Here is a 24846-nt window from a genome sequence, read left to right as displayed (position 1 = left end):
AAATAATACTGCATATAGCTTAGTATTTATTACCCATCAGAGCAAGAAAAACTTTCCATCCTTTTATAGCGATTTCACTCGATTCTTTTGCTGTTTCACAATAAGAATACATAATCGGCGTCCGAAAATAGCGATGCGTCGTGAAAGCGTTAGACGTTGGTGGTAGCCTCGTGTGTTTTATCTGGAAAATAAATGTACATTAGACAGAGGTATGTAAAGAACAAGAGCAGTGAAGCTAATGATACTGCATCCAAGTGTAACATTCAAGACTGGAGAAGAATCTCATGTTTGATGAACGGACGCTGTATGATAAGCGTCATTGTCATATTTGCAGCACGATTTCTTAATATATGTAATTATTCGAAATAGAAGAAGAAACCGATATTATTATCTATTAAGAAGAGAAAATTTTTTAATTATTTCGTGGTGAGTTTGGCCGATTCTTTTCTGTTTCACGGTGAAAAAAGAATCCGTCATAAAGAGATAGTTTTATGCTCACGTTGTTTCTCGAGTTTTTTACTTCGCGAGGACTCTTTTTTTTTCCCGTACGGGCTGGAATTGTTGCAGCAGAATCTTCGACAGCACACCTCGGTCGAGATCCGCTTCGATCAAGTTCCGTTTAAACAAAGTAACGATTGTTTTCAGGGTTACCAACGGTGTTTCGGTCATCGCGCTGGAGGCAAAAACTTCTGGCCGCACGTCCAATAGAAACGCTGAACACTGTTGGCAGCAATAAAAGTTAACCGTCGTCCAGTGCAAATCGGGACTCGGTCGAAGTGAACTCGGAAGTCCGCTTGGCGTAGAATAAAGAGGAACGTTGGGGCAAAGGGAAAGGATGAGAAGACAAACTGTGAGGTATATCATACTTTAAGTCAGTCTAAGCGACTTCATAAATATGAAATCTCAATATTATATGTTATATTACAATGCTTTCAATGCAAATGTTTTAGTTACTTTCCGAGAGTCACATCTAAAAATCTTTCTCTCTCTGTCTCTCTCTCTCTCTTTCTTTTTCTCTCCTTCTCTTTCTCACTCCCTCTGTCCCCCCGTATCGTTTACTGAATATACTTACGCGTACCTTTCTCCCCGTTTTATTAGGCAGAACCTCGTAATTTCCACGCCGAGTACTTCGCTGAATGTTCGTCGTCGGATATTTTTCGTACTCGAGCCAAGCACAGTCGAACAGCTGAGTGAAACAAAACGCTCCCAAAACAAAAAACGCCGAGGCTCCTCTACGATTCTCCGAATCTGCTCGGCCGAGATGGTTCCTAGTCTCGTGACGAGGTACGGGGAAACGAAGGGGGACGGGGAGCGCCTGCGCTCCTCTCACCACCGCGGCGTTCTCGTGCAGCAAAAGTGGAGGCGTTCGTGCCGGCTCGCGGTTAGTCGTAGACGCTCGTAGTCAGTTGGAGTCTGGCGCGCGGTCGGTTCGTGTCGCGTCGTGCTGTCCTCTCTCGCGTTACGCGCGCGCGAGTGATCCACAATCTTCCTTCGCTCTCGGACTCATCGTGCGCGTCCCGTTGGCTTTGCCGTCGCCGCGGAGATCCCGCTCCTCTCGCGTGCCTCGATTTCGCCCGTCCGTCCGTCCGTCCCGTCGGTGCGTCGCGCCGAATCGCGGTCACCGGGTCGAATTTCGAGAAACTGGTATCGTCGCGCGCGCACACCGTCGCACCCGCGGCGCCCCGAGATGCGTAGGAGAGCCGCGGCGCCGACAGCAACAGGATCGTCGATCGCACGACACGTCCCCGTCGTCTCGTGAGGTGGCGGAACCGGAAGCTGCCCTTGGACCCCCGGAGCCGGCGAAAATGAGGTGAGTAAACCGATCGATATCTCTCGCTACTACCTAACCCACCCGCTCTCGCCCACTCGCGTCCACCCCGCCGCCGTTACTTGCGCCGTTCGTTACGCCGCCGATTGCTCGTCGAGCCGTTTCGATAAGGGGGGTTACGTGGCCCGGACAGTTAATCGCCCGCGGATCTTTCGTCGTGCTCGGGGGAGGAGGCGCCCCGACGCCGTTCTCGCGATGCTCCAGTTTCGAAATCTCGCCGTTATCGATCTCGCTTCGAAGGCGCGAGAACCGGAAGACATTTTCGGTCGTCATTTTTCTTTCGCGTCTCGTCACCAATTTCACGCCGCGACGAGGGTGACGCGGCGCGGAGCTGCGGGCGGGTACGTCTTCCCTCGCCATTCGACTCGCCGTTTCGGAGCACCGGAGTAGTTCGACCGGGGATCAAGCGGCTTGCGAGGTAACTCGACGACACGTATTCACGCCGTTGATCGCGGGGCTTAATAATGCGCGTAACGGGATCGCTCGACATGCACGCGGCGGGTATCTCTCCGCGTCGCCCAGCGTTTCTTCTGAAATTTTCGAGCGGCGACTTTCGTTACGGTTGGGCACCAAGCCTCGTTTACAACGCGAACGAGCGGGACGCGCTTAGCGCCGAGCGCCGATGTTAATTCATCTCGGTGCGTTCGGTGGCCATTTTGAATCGATTCAGTTAAATCCGGCGTGTATTCGAAGCCAATAATTGCACCGCGCTCGGTTTTCGATTTTCAGTCAACGGTTGACGGATAACGCGACGCCCAGGCGTATCGCGAATTGCTGCGGGTGGACGATAAATACAGCGTCCCTTTTGCGATCGATAAAATTAGCGCTAATCGGCGGAGCGAATTTCCGCGCGTGATTCGCGGCGAGTCTCATTAACGGGTGACGATACGAATTTTTCACGGGCTGAAACGTTCCTTCTAAAAATAATCACCCGCGTCGCGGAGCAGCGTCATTAAACGGAAACCCGCTCCGGCTTAATCGACGTGCGATAATTGGCGATAAGTCGATTCGCTCGGCGAGAAAGTAAACATCTCAATAATGGAGCTCGCCGCTCAATGCCGCACGTCCGCGATCGAGGATACGGGAGCGAAACGCGTTTCCGCTCGTCCGAGGTTACGCAAAATAGCAATATTGATTTTTGAAGCATATTAAAAAAAAATTTAATTCGCTTCCCGATGGAATATTTATACATCGCGCGCGTTTACATTCTTTCCAAATGCGATTTGATTCGCGCAACAGTTTTCCGATACGCCCGCATTAATATTCCACATGAGACGCTTTTAACATCAGTTCGCTCGTAGACGTTATAAAAATTACATTATTTTCGCGTGCAAGCGATCGTGCACCCTTACGTCAGTCGCTTTCCATTCGCGTTGAAAAAAAGGAAAAAAAAAAAGAAAAAAAAAAGTAACAATAACTCGGATAATTTTATCTCGCGACGTCTTTCTGTCTTCGTTGTTTAAGCGTATCGAAAAAAAAAACAGAATGGCGTAAGTGGAAATAATTTGAATCTTGGCGTTGCCTTCGAAAACCGGGGAAGCGGAGACATTTTTTTTTGAGACATTTGTCAACGCGATTTGTACTCGCATTTCTATTTCACGACCGCGAATTCGAGACCCGAAATAGCCTTTAAGCGTGGGTTATGCAATTTCGCGGCAATCGGACGGTCGGCCGCATCGATCGCGATTGCTCGCGAACCAATAATCTCAGAAAGCGAATCAAGGTCGCTCTGGCTGGCGGCTTAAACGTTTTATTTCGCCTCGCGTTTATCCTGCAGAGAGGATGGGAAAATCGGCGGCCGTCGCGCGCTTCCAGAACGCAGTCACGCTCGTTACTTTTTCACCGCGCGGAACAAAAGGTTTTTGATTTGCGCGCGTTTCATCGTTGCGGGGCCGTCGGGGTGATTTACAAATCACGCTACAGCGTTGCGCCTCTTGCCGCAGAAATGATAGCAACGTATATTTATGCATCTGTCTTTCGAAGCGTAGGGGAGTTACTCGGGTGGGGAAAGTTTTTGAAAATTCGTCGATTCAGCTTCTTGGAACTTTCGGGCAATTAAACCGCTTATAAACATTTAATTGGGATTCGAGTAACGTAATACGCTACTAAAACAGTTATAATAATTACGAATACGGGTTCCTTCGCTGGCAGCGTTTCTTTTGAAATCTTCGTGTAACAAGGTAATATTTTCTTGTGATTTGTACGATAAATGTATTAATGGGCCTGATAACTGTACGGCTTTAAAAAAGAAAAGAAAGCCGTTATTTTTCGTTCGGACGGAAAGACCGGGTGCAGCTTTTGTGAAGGGGATCAATTTCCCTACTCTTCCTAGCCGACGAAATATGCCCGTCTGCTCGGGAGACACTATCGATTAATTATCACCTTAATTACAGGGCCGTGATTCATAATTCAATCTTTAATCACTGGGCCTCGCGCGACGCGCCAACTCAATTCCAGCCGACCAATTAGGCGATGAAAATGTAAAAGCGAGTTAGATAAAAGCGAATATCGGCATTTGAACTCGGAATTTCGGGCGCGTTAGAGTTATCGATCAAATTTTTCCTTCGACGACGGCTGACGGCGACGTGACGCCCGGCTCTCTTTCTCTCTCTCTCTCTCGATGGGTGATAAATTATTCCGCGACTCCGGAAGTGGGATAAATATTTGTCGAGCTACATGCTTCATTATTAACGAGGTCCTTTGTGAATGGCAAATACCGAATCCGCCCGAGCGTTGCGTTACGTTCTGAGCGAACTCGCGTCTTAAAAATCACGCACGATTCCAATTCTGCGGCACGGAAAGAGCGAATCGCCGAGTAAAATGTTTGACGAATGATTAAAATAAATAATTAGAAATCTTACGAAATAATTAAGAGTAAAGGTAAATAATTAACGAAGCGGAAACTCTTTCCGATTGCAGGTGTCCGGCGAGTAAAGGCGCACAGTGACGAGGATGACAAGAGGCTGCTTGAAAATCACAAGGCACGGTCCATCGTGACTGAAAGTACAGGAGGAACGACCCGTCGGATCGTCGCTCGTCTAACCTGCGAGCACCGATCGTTATCGTACGTTATCACGATCGCGAGGGACTGGAGACCGCGCGGAAGAAAAAGATATCTCGCACGACGGAGATGGTGTGACTCGCGTGCGCGACAGATAGAGATATCACCGGAAAGATTGAAGTTGTCCCGTGGTTGTGCAGTTTCGGTAGTGATCCGTTCTAGTGCTGGTGCTGCTTGAAAACTACTACAAGCCGGACCCCGTTGGCGGCGCTCACTCGTCCTCGTCGGTCCACTCATGCTGGGAGTGCTGAAGCGGCGCTGGAAGCCATCGAAAAGGTAGGGAACGCAATCTCAGCCTATTCCCAAGCATAGAACTGATTCACGCCACCGTGCGTTAAAGATATCCCCGAGGAGAACTCTCCAAGTAAATTTTCTCGACGTCAAAGAAGTTAAAATAAATATCGAAGGTGGTGATAACGTCGATAGAATACAACGCCGGGTGGTTTTCGTGAAGATTGCAGTGACGTTTAATAAAGCCGTGATGTATCTACCGCGGGTTATCAATTAGCAGTAATTCGGCCTGGTCCACGTAAGCGTCGAACGCGCGAAAGAGAGATAGGTCTTAATCGCGAGATGTGCCGGGTGTACGTGATAAAATATCTAACCGCGTTGCAGTTTTCGGTGTTACTGATAACGCGAAGTGTTATCGCTTTCTTTCTTCTTTTTTAAAAAAAATGTTTTTTTTTTTTTTTTCAATTCTTTTTCCTTTCACGTCGATATCTCGTCACGGACGCGAGGTGGGTATCAATTAGAGGCCCGGGCCGCGGCAGGTGTCGCGATAATTTCCTTCAAACGGGCCGCGATCCGAGCTCATTATGCAAAACTATGCGACGCGTGACCGCGCGTAATCGCACGAGTCGTTTCACGGAATTATTTATGCAATTGCCAATAACGTGCGTGCGTGCTGACATAAACCGTTAGCATAATTTATCGCAGCGCGAATTAGGCGGGTTAAGGATTTCGACCAAGCCGTCGCCTACTTTTCTTTTTTAAGACGCCCGTTGACGCGTTGATCTCCCCGAAAGGGGAGATTTAACCTGATCTCGCGGAAGCGCAACGTCAATTGTAACGTTGACGCGTTGTCGATACGGCGCGCGACAGTCGTTTGATTCGCCTGTCACGGCATTGTCGACGAGCAATTATTCGGGCGTCACGTGTCGCTCAAACTGTTTCGACGCGAATATCGCGCTAAGAACGATGAGCTAATAAATTTATTAACCGCGTGGCGTCAGGCTTATCTTCTTATCGCCATTTATTTTTTCTTCGGTGTAATTACGCGACGCGAAATCAGGTATTGACGCTTTGCGTCCCGGGATATATTTTCCCCCAATTCTTCGCGATTTTACCTTTCGCGCGAGCGCCACCGTCGTATATACGTGAAGTCATTATCGAGCCCACCATCTTCGCCCGAGATAGAGTGGAAACAGCGCGGGCAGAACAGCGGGTAGCGGGAAATTTATGGTGCCGGACGGGATTAGTTACACGAAGTGCGCTTTTCGAGGCAACTTTTCTGAGGCCCGGTGGCAATTAATTTGCGCGCGGTTGCGAGCCCACGTCGGCACGCAGGAATTTACGCGGCACGACACTCGCGGGCGCGCGTACTCGCCGGGAGGAAGTTACGCCGCGGCGGCGACGGCGGCGAGCTAATTTTAGAAGTATCACTGCGACCGATCTTTTCTTCGCGGGAGCATAACCGCTTAACTGCTTCGCTAGAATGTAGTGGCGCTCTTATGATCTTGTCCCTTCATATTTCGCATAAAGAGACTCGCCCAGGAATTCACCTCAAAATTTACCGCAACGTTTACTCGACGTTTGACGCGCTCGGAAATAATTGACGCGATTAGCTCCGACACTAGAGAAGATATTTGAGGAGAAATATCAAATTAAAATAGAGCTTCTAATTAATTAACGTCTACACAAATTTTTTTTCTTTTTTTTTTTTTTCGATGGCTTATGGCACACGCCAAATATTGATACTTCAATTCGGTGTGTCGATAGTACTTTTTAGCGGCGAGTTAAGTGCGCTTTCAACAAACAGACTTTCTCTTTCGGCAAATCGCGGGAAATGCGTGGAAAATAGAAGCCGTGCCACAGAAAGTCTCTGCACGCTAATGAAATTACGTGCGTTTGTCGGATGCCCGAGGGAGCCATTAGCACTTAAGATTTTACCGGAGTGGTCACACACGGGAGATAAATCGAGACTAATTTAGACAGATGCTCGAACGGGCGGCAAACGGAGTGGAAAATCGCGCGCTTTCGTACGATTTAACGCCACGGTTTCGTGTCCAGATGCATTTGATTGTAGATTGAAATTCGCATCGATGTTTCCGCAAAAAGTATGCAAAATTTAAAATAATGTAAATCGCAAAGTCAACGAACCGTCGGATATTAATAATCCACAAGCTGGCAATTGCAACTCGGCTGGTTTTAATTTACAGGGAAGAACTTAATATTAATTTCTTTCTAAATTCTTTTGAGTCGTAGAGGATTGACAAGTTTTACCCTTCTTTCGCTTTCGCTTTGAAGCCACGTACCAGGGTCGTTCGCTGTTTGACACGTGTTTATATAACGAGTCGACGTCCGTTCGGACCATCGCTCGTGAAAATCTCGCATGTTTCGAGTTGTATTTTTGCTTTCAAACTGAGCAACACATTCCGACGTATCATGGTTTATCAAACGTCTCTATAGTCTATGTATGCTGACCGAACTGTAGAACGCGTTAAAATTTTTTTAGCGTTCTGAACGTACAATTGCCGCCTCGAATTTCGTTAATTTTTAACATTAAATTTTTTTTTAAAGTATTAATCAGAAATATAAACTCGACGAAAAAAATAGAGAGAGAAAAAAAAGAAAAGGATGAAATAGATTAAAAACATTTTGTTTCTGACAAAGAATAATAATTGTGAAAATTTATGTAACAGGAATTTAAATTCTGCTGGTATTTTGCTTTTAATTTATTATTATTATTTTATTAAATTGGTTTAGTTAACGTTTCGCTTGAAAATACTATTTCCCTTAGTTATTCGTGAATATGATTTTTAAAGAATCCGTATTAGCATTTTTAAAGGGCAATGACAGGACCAGGTGCCGATCAGTAAGGTCAACGCACTTATATTGGAAACAGGTGAAGCATTTTTTCAAAGGTGCGTTGAATGATGATGAGACTCTCTATGAAACTATTCCGTGTTTGATTATATTTCACGAATATTTTATTATTAATAACGTAAAAATTTACCAAGAATTTTCGTTTTGATTGATTAATTTTTCAATCGCTTTTTGTTCTTTTAATCGAGCCGATACGTAAAGTTCGTCTATATAATAGATATTATCTTTACCGCAATTGTTTTTCTTATATAATGACGGAACATCGAGACGTTTTCCGATTCGTTATCTACGAAACGCTACGCAACGTCGAGACACTTCTTTCATTTCCTATTTTATAACAGTGATTGGCGTATCGTCGGAAAATCCAATAAAATCCAGAGACGTGATTGGAAAGTCAGCCGAGCTTCCATCCTTTCGAAAGGGAGATAGAACGCGTTCAAATACTCGTATCGCGTTTCATTGTTACGCGTTGCGGTCTGATGACGGATGCTCCTCGGTACATGCACCGTCCGTAAATTGCATCGATTTTCGGTCGCGAAAGTTCGTCACCGCAGAATTTTTATGAAATTTTTAAGCGCTCGCAAAACAGACCTTTTCGCTAAATTTCCACAAGACTCGTTTGTTTTACCAATAAATGAACACGATCGAAGTGTTTGACATACTTGTTATTTTTTACGAGAAGAAACTATGCGCGCGCTATTTTTTAAAAGACCCCAATTTTTAATTACGAAAAAAAAAAAATTATGTGACTTACCGAACTGCATGAGCTTCAGCGGAGTTTTAGAGTTCTGCCGGTGACTGTAACATAAAGAGAAAAATATCAATGTAGACATGCTAGTTAATTCATAAGTTTAACAAAAAAAAGAAGGATTTTCTTTTTAATTTAATTTAAAAAAATTGATATTTACCTATAAGTTGCTCCGCCGATGCATGACACCCCCCGGGCCTGCTCCTCCTCTCAGATGGGACGTGACGAGTCATCCTTCCGCGCCGCGCACAAGTCACTCGCGAACACCCCGACCGTGAATTTACAAACGCGAAATTTACTGATTACATTCGCGCGTTATTTTTCGGCGGTCCTGAAAAAGAAAATCCTGAAAAGAAAAACAAGTTACTGACTTACCCAATCTGCATACAGCGGAGTTGTAAAATTCTGCCGGTGGCTGTAACATACAAAAAAAATATTAATGTAGACATGCTAGTTAGTTCGTAAGTTTAACAAAAAAAAAAGTAAAAGTTTATTTTTTTTTAATTTAATTTACAAAATTGATATTCACCTATAAGTTGCTCCGCCGATGCATGACGCCCTCCGGGCCTGCTCCTCCTCTCAGATGGGACGTGACGAGCCATCCTTCCGCGCACAAGACACTCGCGAACGCACTCCTGTCAAAAAAGTAATCGTAAAAAAACGTCCGAGAACTAGCGGCACTCCCGAAACGACCGACGAACCGGCTGCGGTTCGTATTAGTATAATTTCGGCGTGCGACACTTTTCGGCAGGGTGTTAACAAGATGATCTGTAACAAATAAATGAAAAAAATTAAATTGTAGAGATCTCAATAATTATTTAGAAAAAGAAAAGATTATACGCGCCTCTGATTAATTCGGAGAGATGATCGCGTAAGGATATAACTTACTATAAGGAAAGGAGACGTAATCACACGTGCTCTCCACACACGGATAATAGGAAGGAAAAGATAGTTCTCGTGCCGGGCGGTTTTCGTTAAACGCAAGTACGTATTAATTTCGGCACCGACACGTGGCTGCTGTACAGTGCGTAGTGAGTACGTGTGCTTCACGCAACCGCTGGAGAAGGACAAAGCAAGAGTGGGAGTAGTGGGGGAATATACCTAGCTCGCGGCACGTAGGCTCGCGCTCGCTTCTCCCCATCCCCCTTCCCTCCCCCGGCTACCTGCCCGTTAATCTCGTTCGATTTAATTGTAATATTTATTTAGTATGTCCAGACAAAGACGGTACTTAGACCAGGTCGTTCTCGATCTCGAGAATCGCCAAGACCGTCTTTGCCTGGACATATTAATTAAATATTAAAATCTATTCAACTTCTGAATTATTATTATTTTTTTTTTTTTTACGTGAAACGTGCCGAATTAATTTTTGCAAAGCTGTATAGTTTTAAATATAATAAACTTTACACAGTTTTATCGATTATTATATTTTTTTTTTACGTAACTTTTAAAAGCGTAATTTTTAAATTTGACAATTTGCGTCCGGTCTTTCTAAATTAATTACGCTGTTAATGTAGCAATTATTTCACCGAGGATTACGAACGTATTACGACGGGATAATGTATGTCAAAAACAATAGGCTCTGAATCGCATTCTCGCTTTATAAATGTTTCGATTTCATTTTAAAAAAATGTCGAGTTTACAATAGCAAACAAAATTGTTTTTTCTTCTTTTTCTTTTTTATCTTATGTTGCGTTTAACACACAATCGGCGCCACAGAGACCGCGAAATGCAGTCGAGCTCCGTGAACATTTTCTACGAACCCGCGAGACAAGCGGTTTGTTTGATTTTACTACTCTTAATGTCTTTCTTATTATGCATTGTCAAAGGCGCCTTTCTCCCATCGCGCGACGTCTTATTCCCTCGTGAAAGAACAATTTCGCTACGCTCGTAAAAGTATCGCCGAGTAAAGGAATAATTGACGCGCGGGCAATTTCTCCGCTGCGTTTGGCTTTACGGTACAATTAGAGCCATCTCTAAGAGACCTCTCTTATCCCGACGGCGGAGGTGCGGACCGATGTGACGCAAACTATTGAAAATGTGGGTGCGGTGGTAGCTGCATAGCGACAATTACGCCCGCGAGATTGCATTGATATTACGACGGCGCTGTTTACCTAAAATGCACAACGGTTTTTTTTCAGTAATGAAAAAAATTTCCCGAAACTCTTCCATAGATTAATTCATTACGCTAATGCAGCCGCAAATCGGCGACGGACTCCCACTTCGACGTTGTTGTTTAATTAAATTAACGCATTTGATGCGCCGGGGAAAAAAAGTACACCGTGCGTTTTAAGGTTATCACAATTTTAAATTAAATTAAAAGTATGAATTGTAATATAGTTTACACGAAGTTGCGCCTTAGGACGCTCGTGCAACGCGATTGTGTTATCGCATTAATACGATCTTGCGTGCAGCGCTGCAGCATCGTACGGTTAAAAAGATCGCGCGGCTCCGTTGCTCGTTGCATTGGAATAAAATCGTATTGGCGTCTCGGAATTGAATTAAGATTTTTCTTTTTTTTTTTTAAAGATTCGCGGAGATGTTAACGCAAGCATCGGAATATCTCAAACACGTTTCAGAAACTGACGTCCATTCACACCGAGAGTTAAATAAACATTGTGGCGAAGATAAGCTCCGCGCTCTCACGAATTTTTCAACCGTCTCGTTTCAGCTCGCGATGCTCGAACGGCTCGACGTTTTACGCGACGTAATATTACATAATTTACACCGCTCCGGGGACTACTTCCGTCATTCCCACGCGTCGCCGGTCGCGTTACGGAATCGATGAAACCGTATGGCCACTTTTAATGCATTCCAGCGCTTAAAAGCGGGCGGCCGGGAAGCGCGGGTATCAACAGCCCGTGAAAAAAAGACGATGATAACAGCGCACAAGAGCCCACTTAGCGGTCTCGTATCGTGCCAGACTTTGATTTCTCGCGGACCGGTTCGTATTATATTTTATCACCCGTGTCGTATCGCGCACAATGCGCCATTGGACGCGCTCGGGTTTGCTTATTTTTTTATTTGATATTAACATCGACTGCACCGAGAGATTCTTCTTATTTTTCAATTTTAAGTTTCTTACGTGGGGCAGTTTATTTCGCCCGGCTCGGTTTATTATCCTCGACACTTGGCGCGGCTTTAAAAATTAGTTTCGATTATTTCCTAATTCCCTCGTAATTTCTGGCACAATTAAATTGCGAGATTTGGATGTATGCGTATTAATTTAATATTGATATAACTAAATTGCATAGTTATGATTAATTTAATGATTGTGTACGTTAGTCTGTGACGATTATTAATACATTTATGAGTTTACTATTGTGGCAAAATTATAAAGTCGCATTATAAAGTTTTATATCATTAAGAGGATAGGACCTAAACTATAATAAGCTTCTCGATTGTCCGGTTTTGACGTCACAATACTCGTACACTAGAACGAAAATACTTGAAGGCTGCTCTCTTACGTATATACATTGCACAACTTATTAATACGGTTTCAATTGACCGATCAGAAAAATGCAAATGTCAATTGTCACGCGACAAAAAATATCTTGATTTATGAGAAGACTTCGGGAATGCATGACTTTTATTATTTATCAAGTAGTTGTAATTGACCAACGCGAATGATCAGCATTTGCATTTTTGAGGATTAGAAATATCGGTCGACTGCTCGCCAATGAAAAAGAAAAGAAAAAAAAAAGAAAAAACGTGAAAGCGCCTGTTTAGGTCCAGTAATCCCTCGATCGTGCGAGCAGAGGCAAATTTACACGGTTCATTCGTAATGATCATTGCAAGTGAGTCACGCGAAGCGGGACAAAAGTGAACGCGTAAACAGTGTTTTTACAGAAAGGATACGTGGCTAGTGATTTTCTAGTTCCGTTGGCGTTGGATGGTCATCTGAAGTGAGTCATTTTAAAACGAAATGGAGCGAGTGTCTCGTTCTGAATGACCGACGAAGGAAATTTTTTTTTTCTCACGCTCGACTAAATCCTTGTCGATTTTTAAAGGCTTCTTTACGTCGCGCGCGGAAAACTTAATGTAAAAAAAAAATATAAAAGGAAATTATTTTTCTTTACACAAGTGATTTATGTACTACGCTTAGGTTGTGCAGTTTATTCCGAAGTAAAATAGAAGCTCGCACGCTCGGTACATTCACTTCGGATGATTCATCGGCGGCAAACCGTACAAATTGACTTTAAGCTCGGAGGCGTCGATCGAACCCGGCAATCTCGCCAATTGCACATTCAGAAACGAAGGCGATCCCGCACGTAGGCTAATAAATATCATCCGCGGGCACTCTCACATTGCGCAATTCAAATAATTATTATGTCAATGCGGTCGCGTCTTTGTGATTTTTTTTTTTTTTTCGTTCTCATAAGCGCAGGAAAATTTATTATCTGATGTTTATCTAGTAATTAATATTCGCAAAGCCAAGAATAATTATATTTCGCTTTTGTTATATGGCTTTGGAAACAATTGCTCTTTTTCGACACATAAAATTCCGCGTAATCGAGATTTCACGATAAATAAAATTCCCTCTTGTAATATGTGTATTTCACTTACGCGCTGGATTAAATAACGTCACATATGTATTAACGGCGATTTATCGCTGGCAAAATCACGTTTTGCTCGCTAAAATTTCATGCTGGCTGAATGGCATTTTGTTGGTCATTCCTACATGCATAAGTGAGATTTCGTTCCCTCGATTTTGCAGACAACGAACCGACCTGATTGGGCGACCGTAAATTGATTCTTTTAATTGATAAGCGCGACCAATGTGCGATTATGTGGAAAAACTCTAATAATGCCGCGGGAAATTAAAACCTCATATTTTTAAATATTAATTTTTTTTTTTTTTACATTTTTTAAATATATTTTTTAATTTCGATCAATGGAATTATTTTTAAAACTACGAACTGTAGAACTTTCGCGGATGCAAGCAGAACTGTGAAGAAGTTCTGCCATTCTTGATGAGGTACCAGTTTCACGGGGGTTAAGGAGATAGAAGTGAAGGGTTAGCCGCCACGCGCAATCACTGATTCCATTCACGGACTCGAATTGTCGCTAGATTAATGTATGCACACACATGTATATTAATTTATCGCGCGATACGTAATACACGACGCCGAGCGTCGTCATGTTTTTTTATAGAGATGCACCTGGACAATACGCACTCCGTCCAAGGTCTCTCGCCTGATACAGCAATTGCGAGGATGTGAAATCAAGCGTGAATATTTGTAATTAGAGGCGAAATTAATAAGAGATGTATGAATTGATTATGACTAATTAAAGGGTCATACTGGATTAAATTCAATAGTAGAGAAGCATGAAAGGCTCGTGTATAATAGAAATTATCAGTGTCCTAATTGAACATTCTCTCTTTAATTACTACAAACTTGATAGATTGTTAGGATAGGACAGATAGATAGGACGCGACAGGTCGAACGAATAAATGTTTTATCTGGTACCTCGTGATTAAATAATAAAATTGCAGTGGTATAAACAAAATTTTCGATAAAAAATTATATTTTTAATGACCGATGGACAAGACTAAATTTTGAAATACTAAATTATTTATGAGTTAAATTATTTTATATCTAAAATTTACAATTCTTTTTTTTTTAAAGAGGAAGCCCGTCAAGGCTGCACATTTTGTAACGTTAAAGAGGTCAACGTGCTCGATTACCATAATTAACGGCAAGTAACAGCTAATTTTCTGGGTTGACCATTACAGAGCGCGGTTCGTATGGGTAATTAGGTAACCAATGAAATAATGCATCATCGAGCGAGCAATATGACCACGAATGCGCGTTGTTGTTGCCGCGAGGTCGATTATTAAACGACGAACGCGTCGCGGAGACCGCGAACGTATACCGCGCGAGAAACGAACAAAGGATCCTCTGTTACATCCCCGAGATCCCTGGCTTCCCTCGAGGCCTTCACGTAGAACCGAATCGTCTCTCCGTGTCGGTAAAAAAAAATACAAAATAAAAAAAGAAAAAAAAAAGACAAAGAAAAAAAAAACCCCCCCAACCGAGAAGCGAGAGATATGATAATTTTATCCCATGTAGAAAGATTCGGAAGAATAATGAGCGTAATGTTGAAATCCTACTTTATTTGACGGCTTTACGTATGCCGTCCGTAAATCGGGCCCCGTTTTATCTGCGCCTGTACCGCGGGCGTACCGTATTTCTCGAATATTTATTCACAAAACACGTAAAATATATCATTTCCGTATGGAAATAAGCGCCGTGCGAATATTAAAAGAAAACGCCTCCGTTTCTCAGACGCGGAGAGCGCAACGTCGCTTAGAAAGGCGTAACGTAAGCGCGACGCGATTACGTAACTAACTAGTACAATGTTTGCCGGATATTTACGATATTGTACCTACACATAATTAGACAACGGACCGACTGGTGCCGCAGCAAATGTTAGAGATTATTATTTAACTCTCCGGTAAGTACGTGCCGCGTCAAGTTTTTTTTTCTTTTTTTTTTTCGCGCGCGGGTGGGATATTAGTTAACGCAACAAATAGTCGATCGTTGAGCGAGAAGAGTTCCAGCAGGAACGTAAATAATCGTAACACATTGGGCCGTTTAAAGGGTGATAAACCGGCTGTTACGCTACGCGCAAATAGTTCAGCGTGAGATACGACCGGAATGACAGCGCGAGTCTTACATTAAATCCCGTCTCGTAATACTGAATTATTTTATTATGGCGTATCCTATGCGCTTGCACCGCTTGCGAAACCCCGCGCATCCACGTTTCGGTCTTCATTATCATTAATTTACGACACGAGCGTGTCTTACAACACCTGGAAGTGCTACGATAAGCCCGAGAGCGTAGATTATGGTAGACGGCACCCATCGCTTGCGTAACGTTTGCCGAGTGTGCACTCTTTCGTAATCTAAAATGTAGTTCTTTCGGCGAATCATTAATTTAATTAATTAAAACGAATTACGGGCAAATCGGGTTAGAACATAATTCACTGTCGTAGTTCAAGAAGACGTCTACGTATAATTAATTTAATTCTTTAATTGTGTGCGATATTATTATCAGTGTCGTATTGAAAATCTTATTCGACTTATAAAAATTCAAGCAATCTGTTATTCTATCTATCCCGTATTTGATTTTTTTATACTAAATAAAAAAGTATTCGCTTTTTTTTATTTTAATAAAGAGCGTGTGTAATCCGCAGCAAATTAATAATCAACATTCGGAGGAAGTTTAAACTTCATTACGGGGGTATCTGGGTTACTACCGCGTTCCGTTCTGCAGTTCTCCTCGTTTTGTCAAAAAGTAATTCATTTCGTTAGTAGGGAAACAAGGTAAATCAACTGGGTCGGGCTGCTAATTAATTCCTCGTGCGGAGAATTCAAATTCGAGCTCTACTCCGAGCCGCCGCTCGGAAAGAGAATCGACAGGGCCCTTCGTTCCCCTCTACGAAATTCCACTTTGAGTGCAAACCTTAAGCTCCGGTAAGGGTCGCCACATGGTAGTAGGTCAGTAATGCCGAGGGCGAGCAGCTGTACTATATTCGCGGATGGTACAACGGGTGGGGCACCCGAGAGTTAGCCCAATCAATAAACCTCCACCCGGCGACATTCAGACTCGGTCACGGGTGGTCCCGCGAACGTGCGCGTGCTCTGGAAAATTCCAAGTGCCGACCGTGCCCGCCGGTTTTTCTCGAGATTGCACAAAAGTTCCCGAAGAATTTTTCTGACAAGAAATAAAAGACTTCGAACGTCTTTTTCCCGGGGTCGAATTTCGGAAAAACCCTCCCCACCGCGATAGCTTCAAACGTTTTAGTATTATATTTCTTTTCGCTTAATTAAAAAAATAATTATAATTGCATAATACAGATAGCTACTATTTATAAAAGCCAGAAAATCTTTTTTTGATGTGATTGTATAAGAAATATTTTATAAGGCTTCGCGATACATATTGGTTTGTAATACATAAATATTTGTTACATACGTATATACATTTTTTTTTTTTTGCAAAAAATGTATAAAGGTACGGCGTGTACTTTCCAAGTTTAATTTACCCTTAGAAATTTGTTTGCCTACTACAGTCAGGGTCGAATAATTAAAGCGGTTTCTCTCGCAAGTACAGCACATATTCTTTTTGCGAAATTTACGAAACTCTCCTTTGCTCTTGTATTTACACTGAATCTCATAAAAGAAATATTCTTTTACTTTTTCCCTTCCTCTCTTTCTCTCCGTTTCTTTCGTTTTGCTAGAAGTTAAACTCGCTTCGCTGTTTTTAAGTATTAATCGACCACCGTAATCTTATGTTGAACTTCATACGTACTGAACATAATTTTCTGGGTAACGTAGTCGCGATAATTACTTGTTTTCTCATTCGAGAGAAATGCATAATTTGTTAGACTAATTAAATTATTTCTAGACTATGCTCGATGCATCCAGCAGAAATTTTAGCGAAACGGTTTTATTACTAACAATGTATAGGATTTAGATGGTTTTAATTAAATTTTAGACTTTTATTTAATTCAACGTTGTCGTATTTAGTGTTTACTCCGTTTAATCTCGCAGGCAACTGCCTCTTACGTGCTCGATGACGCCTTTTTATTTGGGTCGAGAGGACCTTGGTTCCCGGCTAGAAGCAGGTCGACGAACGCGAGTCTAATTCGATTCCTACATTATTCCGTATTGACCTGTTCCTCATCGCGGTACAGTATCTGTTTCACAGGAGGAGGAAAGAAAAAAAAAAAATAATTGCCCGGCCACGCGCTTTCCCTCTCCGTCGAGGAGAAGGGAATTACCCGGAGATCGTTATCACGTCGGAACGTTACGCAGCCTGCTCGTATTTTTCTCGGATTTTCGAAGAATTCAACTGAATTTTTTTTACGGCGGTATATACATATAAAAGAGAAAAAAAAATTCACGATTCGTTGGGCAAATAATCCATGTCAGACCTTTTCAAAAGGGTAGACGAGCTTCGAGGAAAATAATCTTGACATCTTGCATAAAGGGGGAATTTTCTTTCTTTTTTTTTGCAAAAAAAAAAAGAAAAAAAAATATATATATATATTAAAAATGATAGAAGGACGACAGAACTTTTCTGATCTTTTTTTCGTTTATACTTTTTTTTTTATAAAAGAACAAGCCTCAAATAACAAGCGCGCTTGTAAACGAGCGTTGCAGCAGAATTTAATATTACCTTCTCAAAATCTCTTTGATAATGTTCCGCGATTTAAGCCCAGTGACAGTATTGCGTACAGCTCACCGATCGTATATGAGCTGCGTAACGAGGGTCAATGCAATTCAGTCTCGTTTGCCGTAATGTAATTAATTCATTTTATAATTAATTAATCTGCAAATCGCACCGGATAAAACGTGAGGTCGTATTGCGTCGGTTATTACGATGACGAGATCGATATGCTCGCTGGCCGTATGCGATCGCGTAATAACGCGGAGGTGTGTATCTTTATTCGCAAATCTTGCCCGATACCGTTCGATTGTCGCGCAATTATGGGATTCAAAGTAAGGACGAGGGCACGCTCTGGACTCGCGCGTTCGATTATCTTTAAACGTCCCGACGATCTATCAACCGGTTACTCTTGTTGCCGACAGTTTAACGACGTCGAACCGTTACGCGCTCTCTTATTACACCTCGATGCTGTGTGCGTCGCAAGATAAAAACCTTGGCTCTTTTCAGCGACGTCGTCGAGCGAAAGAAACAAAGGGGAGAAGTTGCCCGACAATTTTTATCTGTAAGCATCGTGATATTTTTCCGTCTGACCGGTCACGTTAATACTCCCCCGATCAGTCTAAGAGAAAGCACCCTCCTCGCCGATTTTACTCTGTGAAGTACGGTTACTGTGTTATTGATTTCCGGAGAGTTTGCTCGTGCAAGTAGAAAATTGTATGTCATATAAAATTTTCTATCTTCGAGAAAATACGCGGTGTATAAAAATTTTCTATCTCGCACCGCCCACGTGACGGCTGCGCTCGCTGCAAAGTATCGGACATTTTTAAAAGACTTTTAATTTAATCATTAAATACACATGTGATAATTTTTATAAAGCTCACGATAGCGTTAAAAATCTTTTTAACATTTCCAGCGAATTAAAGCGATTATTGTTTACTTCTTTAACGTAATTGCGTGCGCCGTTAGTTTAATTCCGTCGCGAAATATTTAATGACTAAAACCGAAGTGCGTTACGTGATGTAATTTATTTTAAAATTATATCACATTACAGACATTATGTCTCGATTGATGTAAAAATTAAAATCTAATTCCCAGTACTTTAATCTCCGGTGATTTTGAGAGTTCGCCGTCACTCAACCATTTACATGAAAATTCAATGCTATTATGTGCGCGCCGTGTCGGCGATCGAAAAATTACGATCTCATTTTCGTCCTCGTGAAATTGGTGTTGCTATTATCGTCATTATCACATTTCCGGGGGAAATATATCGGGCACTCTGCGACCAATGAATCTTTTTCGATCCTCTGAAAATCGCTCGCGCAAATTTGACTTCGTCCGAACCCGCTTTGTGAATTATTCGAGTGCGGGTGTAATATCGTAAACGGAAACCGGACTCCTTTGTCGTCGGGATAGTATTGTCGCGCGTCAATGGTCCCTCTTCTCGGGGACCGATTCCCGGAAGGAGGAGAGCGGATTGATTCGAACGTGAGCGCCTTTACGAGCTAAAGGGAAGCGAAATAGTTTGTCGTATTTGCCATTTTCTGAGCGGTCGAAAAGAAGCCGAGCGTGAGGTCGCCGAACTCACTTGCCGCGTACGCGATGAGCGTGCAAACCGTGTTCTCGCCTCAGCACGCTGTATAAACACTCTCGTACCTGTCGGGCTGCTGCTGCTGCTGTGCTTGCACAGTGTCCAAGCAGTCGTGCACTTTCTCTCATTCACAGATATGACGTAACCGATATTATCTTCTCTAAAGACGAACTGCGAATAATCTAAAGTGCTCTTCTTTTTTTTTTTTTTTTTTTTTTGTGCTTATTTAATTTTTAAAAATTATTAAATACACACATTATTTATGCAAAATATAGTAAAAGCTTTTGAGATACTTAAATCTTTTCGCGAAAAGTTAATTACCTCGATATTACTTTTTTTAATTATTGTTATTAGCAATTAAAATTTGAGAGTTATTAATTTTCCCTCGGCCACACAAGCGGAGACGCACTTTGATTAAACGACGCACTGAACGTTAAGTATTAATAGGGAGCGTGATGAAATACGGACTTAAATACCGACGCGAAGCCGTATGTTATTTTCGACGTAAGGAGTTTAATCGTCTTTCTTCGCGGCCCATACAAAATTAGCGCTCGATTCAGCGATGCGGGTAAATTCGAGTGTTCTCTCGTCGTGTCAGGTAGATGAAAGATCGAGGCTCTCCACGCGCGTTGAAAAAGGTAATGACTTGTTTCGAGCAGATCGACGATTGCGACACGAAGATGACGAGGAGCGAGAGAAAGAGAGGGAAAGCGCCGCGACGTGCCGCTCATTCTCAAACTCTCGCCGTGCCGACTTTAAGTGTCGCAATCGATTACGCCGGGTTTCATTCATGAAAATGTGGCACGGCACGCCTTTCGTGCTTCGAATATTCTTCCGCGCCTGGTACAAATAAAAATTCGGCAGAAACGTAACTAACGTAAGTTTCGTCGGGTAACAATTTATTCGCGCCGTATAACCGCTTTAAAAGTTTTAAAATAAAAGCGGCTGTTCCCGCTGACCTTTCGATCCGGCTCTCGGCTAACGCGATGCAGTTCCGTGTCAGTGGTGAGGAAAAGGTGAGGAGATTAGACATAAGTTCATCCGCAGCTAAAGATAGAACACAATTGTCGTTGTCGCGCGGCGGGCGAATGCAAATTCTGTAGGACGATTTTAGCCGACCACACGCGGAGCGTTTCGCGTGCGAGCGTGGGAGATAAGTATTGAAATTTTCCTCGTGCATTTGAATATCTTGATAACGAGACGTGTAATTAAAAGTCGCGATTATTTGCCATTTTCCTTGGGGCATAGTAAGTTATTACTTATAATAATAATAATATATAATAATATATGTAATAATAATTAATAATAATTATAAAAAACAACGTGTTAAATATATATATTAAACGCTATTGCGTTTAATATGTATATTTAATATGTTATTTTTTTATTATTATTATTATGTTGAATAATTGGCAATTTCGTTTATAAAGAATTAACGTGTCGAATAATGACGGTCGTTCCTCGCGTGAAAATTTATCACGTTTCTTTACACTTTGCGGGACTTTTCGGGTCAACAGGCATCTCTTTCGTTTTCCTGCGTGAGTCCACAACATAAACATGTTTTGTTTCGTTCGTCTGAATAATTACATGTCTCGCTAAGGTATCCGGCAGACGCGCGGACGTCGTGGTCGTTTGTTTCTAGTATGTGCAAACCGATGGATATTCTTGGGAAAACGCATGGGAGAATAGTGCGCGCACGCCTGGCTGCATCTGCATCCTCTCGCGTTTCCACCGTCTCGTGTTTTTCCCCGCGGCGGAACTAACAACCCTTAAATGACCCATTCGAACCCTCCGCATCAGTGTTTCTCGAATTAAGGCACGCGAGTAATATCTACAGCTTTTGCAATTATTTCCGTTAGTTGTACATTTTTTTTTATTTACATTATTCTGAGATTCAGAGAAATATAGAATTAATTATCGAAATTTAACTTCACAATTTTTACATTTTTTTTTATCTTTTATAACAACCGCACCGGCATTTAGAAAAATATAGTTTTATATAGAATCGTACATTTATATGGAATTGTAATTTAATTAAAATTAAACAAAGTACAATATTAGATTTATCCTTCGATATTAAAGGAAGTAATATTAGTGTGTACATACATTTTTTTTACTAAAAAAAAAAAATAGAAAAAAAGAATAATGTGCGAGACGAAGTTGAAAATGTTTGATGGATAATATTTGAGAAACACTGAACTACAACGTTGTACAAAATCCTCGCCTGAGGGTGTACGCGAAATTACATGTTATCCCGGAAAATTGAGTCGAACGGAGGGAAACAAAATGACTTAGGCCGGTTGGATCGTTCGCAGCTTGATATACAATGCGTGATGACGCTCGCGTAGTTGGTCACACAATATTCATCGGTCCGCTGACTGCTTCTCGATGCAAGAAAATTTGATGCAATTATGTAACGCGAGCCAATTCGCTCATTTGCAGCGTGAGTTATTCCGTTCGTGCCAGATTGTTTGCACAACAAATGCCCCGGGGTTGTTTTTGAGAATAATTTTTTTTTTTCTTTTTTTTCTTTTTTTTTCGCGGGTTCGGGTCCCCCTGTTTTTTGAACCGTGCGGCGTAATTGAACGAACGTGATACACGAATATCGCAGCGGAGCGTTACAATAATGAAGCGTTATAATTTTCACAGAGAAACGGACTGAAAAAAATATCACACGGATGGGTTTCGTTAAAATATCGAATTACGTAAAAAGATGGATTCGCGAAAGTCGGATAACAACAGCTCGATACGTTTTTCATGTAACGGGGAAAGGTTTTAATGGAAATCTATGCGAGTTATTAATACGATCGCGTAATATGCGATTAAAATTTATTTTTTATATATATATATATATATATATATATATTTTTTTTTTTACTTTTCTTTACGACTTCCTTTTGTTTGTTACTCGACGAGAGAACCGCGGGTTGCGTCGCAGCGTTATTCGAAGTTTCGTGTCGTTTAAGATTACGTGGAACCACAATGTATCTCGTAAAACGACGACTCGTATTTCCGCTCGAAGATACGTCTGGTTCTCAGGTTGTCGCCCATCGAACTCTAGTGGTGTTTTAAAGCCCATTCTGCCGGAAGTGGTCGGATACCGAAACCACTTCCGAGTGGCGGTGACAATCGTCCCTGAGAGCAGTATCCCCTGCATTTTAAGAGCAGTCTACCGATAAAAATTGAATGGGAAAACTACCGAGGCAGGATATCGATTTCTGCTTATTGAGCTCTTTTAAGTTTATTTTAATCTCGGGAGAGAACTTTGCGCTTTTAATGGTATATGCTTGTAAATGTATTTCTCAGCCTCTCTGTTTATCAGCCATTAGCGTCACTTTTCTAAGTAAAATATTGTGAAAAAGAGGAAAGAACAACGCGTAAGATTTGCAGAAATGCATGATTACGTAAATTGTAAATAATAAAAATAATCGGAACAGAGTCGATATCAATAAAAATATAATTTATTCGGGTTATTGAGTATATTGGCAACTGGCCAACTCTCGCGGACACGTCGCTCTACCAATTGCTACGGATACTCGTTTCAACGAATCTGAGCGACACGAGCCTTCGCTTAACTAATATTTCGCTTAGCTAATACTCTTTTTCCGCTATCCGAATTCCGCTCTGTCTAGAAAACCGTCGGAGCACTTGTCCGCAACCGTGGTCCCGTTTTTCCGCCGCGCTGGCGCTTTGATTCTTCGAATCGGTCGCGGCTTTCGAGATCCCCGCTCGGTCCCTTTTCGCGCGATCGTCACGAGACGATCGCGCGCTGTTTCTAATGGCTTTACCGAAGGCTGTTAAAAAATTACTTATTGCCTATTAAAGAACACTCCCGGCGCGTCGGGTGGCCTTTGTCGCTTTTCGAGGTAACGAAACGTCGGTCTAATGGATGCCTTTGTCGCGCGACGACGGTAGCGATGAGGCACCGAATGCATTTAGAAAGGTCGTTAAGAACTTTTTATAGGAGTATGTTCAGTAAGCCTGTACGTCACCTAGTTTCTCGGGGGTGAGAAGCAACGGGATCTCCACCGCGCACCCTCGAGCCCTCGAGACCCCTCGAGTCGTTATACACGGTGGCACATTGAAACGTATCGCCCTTGTTAATCTCCGAGCCGTCGGAGTCTAGACGCGCTTCCGCGCGGAAACGGTTCGTATTTCCGAGAAAAGAAAAAAAAAATCGCCTACTTTACATTTACCTTATAAATAAAAAAAATTTAATCACGGATTTATTCATGATAAATTGTCGGAATGACAATTCGCGATAAAGACGTCGCGCGTTGCCATTAGCGTGCGAAATGAATGATTCATCATTCGTTACCCTCGTCACGCAAGCAACCCTGAAGGGTTAGTTACTCGTGCGATTCTCACGTGCCACGATACACCCGCCGTTTATCGAGCGTTTCCAATATTTTGTTTGAAAAAAATTTTTTTTTTAATACGAACAGATAACGCAACGACGCGGAATGATCGTCAATTAACTGCTACTGAATTGAGTCGTGCTGGGAAATTTATGGGATGGAATGCATCTCGTAGGGGGACGACGAGCTCGTAAATCTACCGGCGTGTTCACGGATTCATAGTTCAATCAAAAAGTTCTAAACGGACCGTCGCTCGCGTATTCATTAGCCGGTCGGTGTAATCGGCGCCATAAATCCTGCCGGGCACGGCATTCCGCATCTGAGCGCAGAAAACCGGCCGGCCGGCAGAAATCGCCTAAGATGCACCCGCGCAACGTCGTGGTATTTATAGTTCTCGTCACGCGGCTCGCTCTGTATCAGCCCAATTTGCTTCTGCGCGTCCGTACGTCTTCCAATTAGCAGATTAGTCGGTGCATAACGCCCACGCAAATTCCAACCGCGGCGGTATTGCTTTGTTTCATCGCGATGAAGCCACGCGCGGACTCTACAATGTCGTCTCGTTTATATTTCTCGAAGGAAAAAAAAAAACAAAAAAAAAACTCTGAGTTTCTCGTACACGTAAAATTATACGACCGCGAGAATATCCTCCGAAAAAATAAAATCGTATGCGGTCGAATCCACGTTACGTAAATAAAATAACAGTCTGGCAAATATTAACTAAATCAATAGAGTTTTTTTTTTTTTTTGTGCAAGCAGAAATGAATGTTTGATTATTGACATCAAACGAATTTTTGTTCATATTTGAGTTAAAAAGAGAAGAGAATAATTTGTCCTCGATGTAAGGCTTACAAGATCACGTGTAATTACGAAATATTAATTTCGCGAGATTACACTCTCGCAAACTGCTTATCGAAAGGGCGAATTATAAGAGGAAAGTGTTCGAAGTCAATTTTTTTTTTCGCGTTTACGACGCGATATTTTATT

The 24846-nt window shown here is 42.4% G+C and overlaps 1 protein-coding gene across 5 annotated transcripts in view; it reads left to right on the top strand.

Moving 5' to 3' along the window:
• The first annotated feature begins 1553 nt into the window (after positions 1-1553).
• The window catches only part of LOC139108883 (uncharacterized), a 170514-nt gene continuing 147221 nt past the window's right edge, over positions 1554-24846 (top strand). For 4 of the 5 annotated variants that reach the window (XM_070667532.1, XM_070667530.1, XM_070667535.1 and 1 more), the window contains exons 1-2: positions 1554-1810; positions 4748-5165. In XM_070667532.1, the coding sequence (XP_070523633.1) occupies positions 5125-5165 (41 nt within the window). In that variant the 5' untranslated portion in view covers positions 1554-1810; positions 4748-5124. Of the gene's footprint in view, positions 1811-3891; positions 5166-24846 lie in introns of those variants that run through there. The other variant, XM_070667531.1, reaches the window with a different exon arrangement.

The sequence above is a fragment of the Cardiocondyla obscurior genome, linkage group LG16, assembly GCF_019399895.1.
Source record: "Cardiocondyla obscurior isolate alpha-2009 linkage group LG16, Cobs3.1, whole genome shotgun sequence".
In the NCBI taxonomy this organism is placed as follows: domain Eukaryota; kingdom Metazoa; phylum Arthropoda; class Insecta; order Hymenoptera; family Formicidae; genus Cardiocondyla; species Cardiocondyla obscurior.
This window is presented reverse-complemented; position numbering and strand designations above follow the sequence as displayed.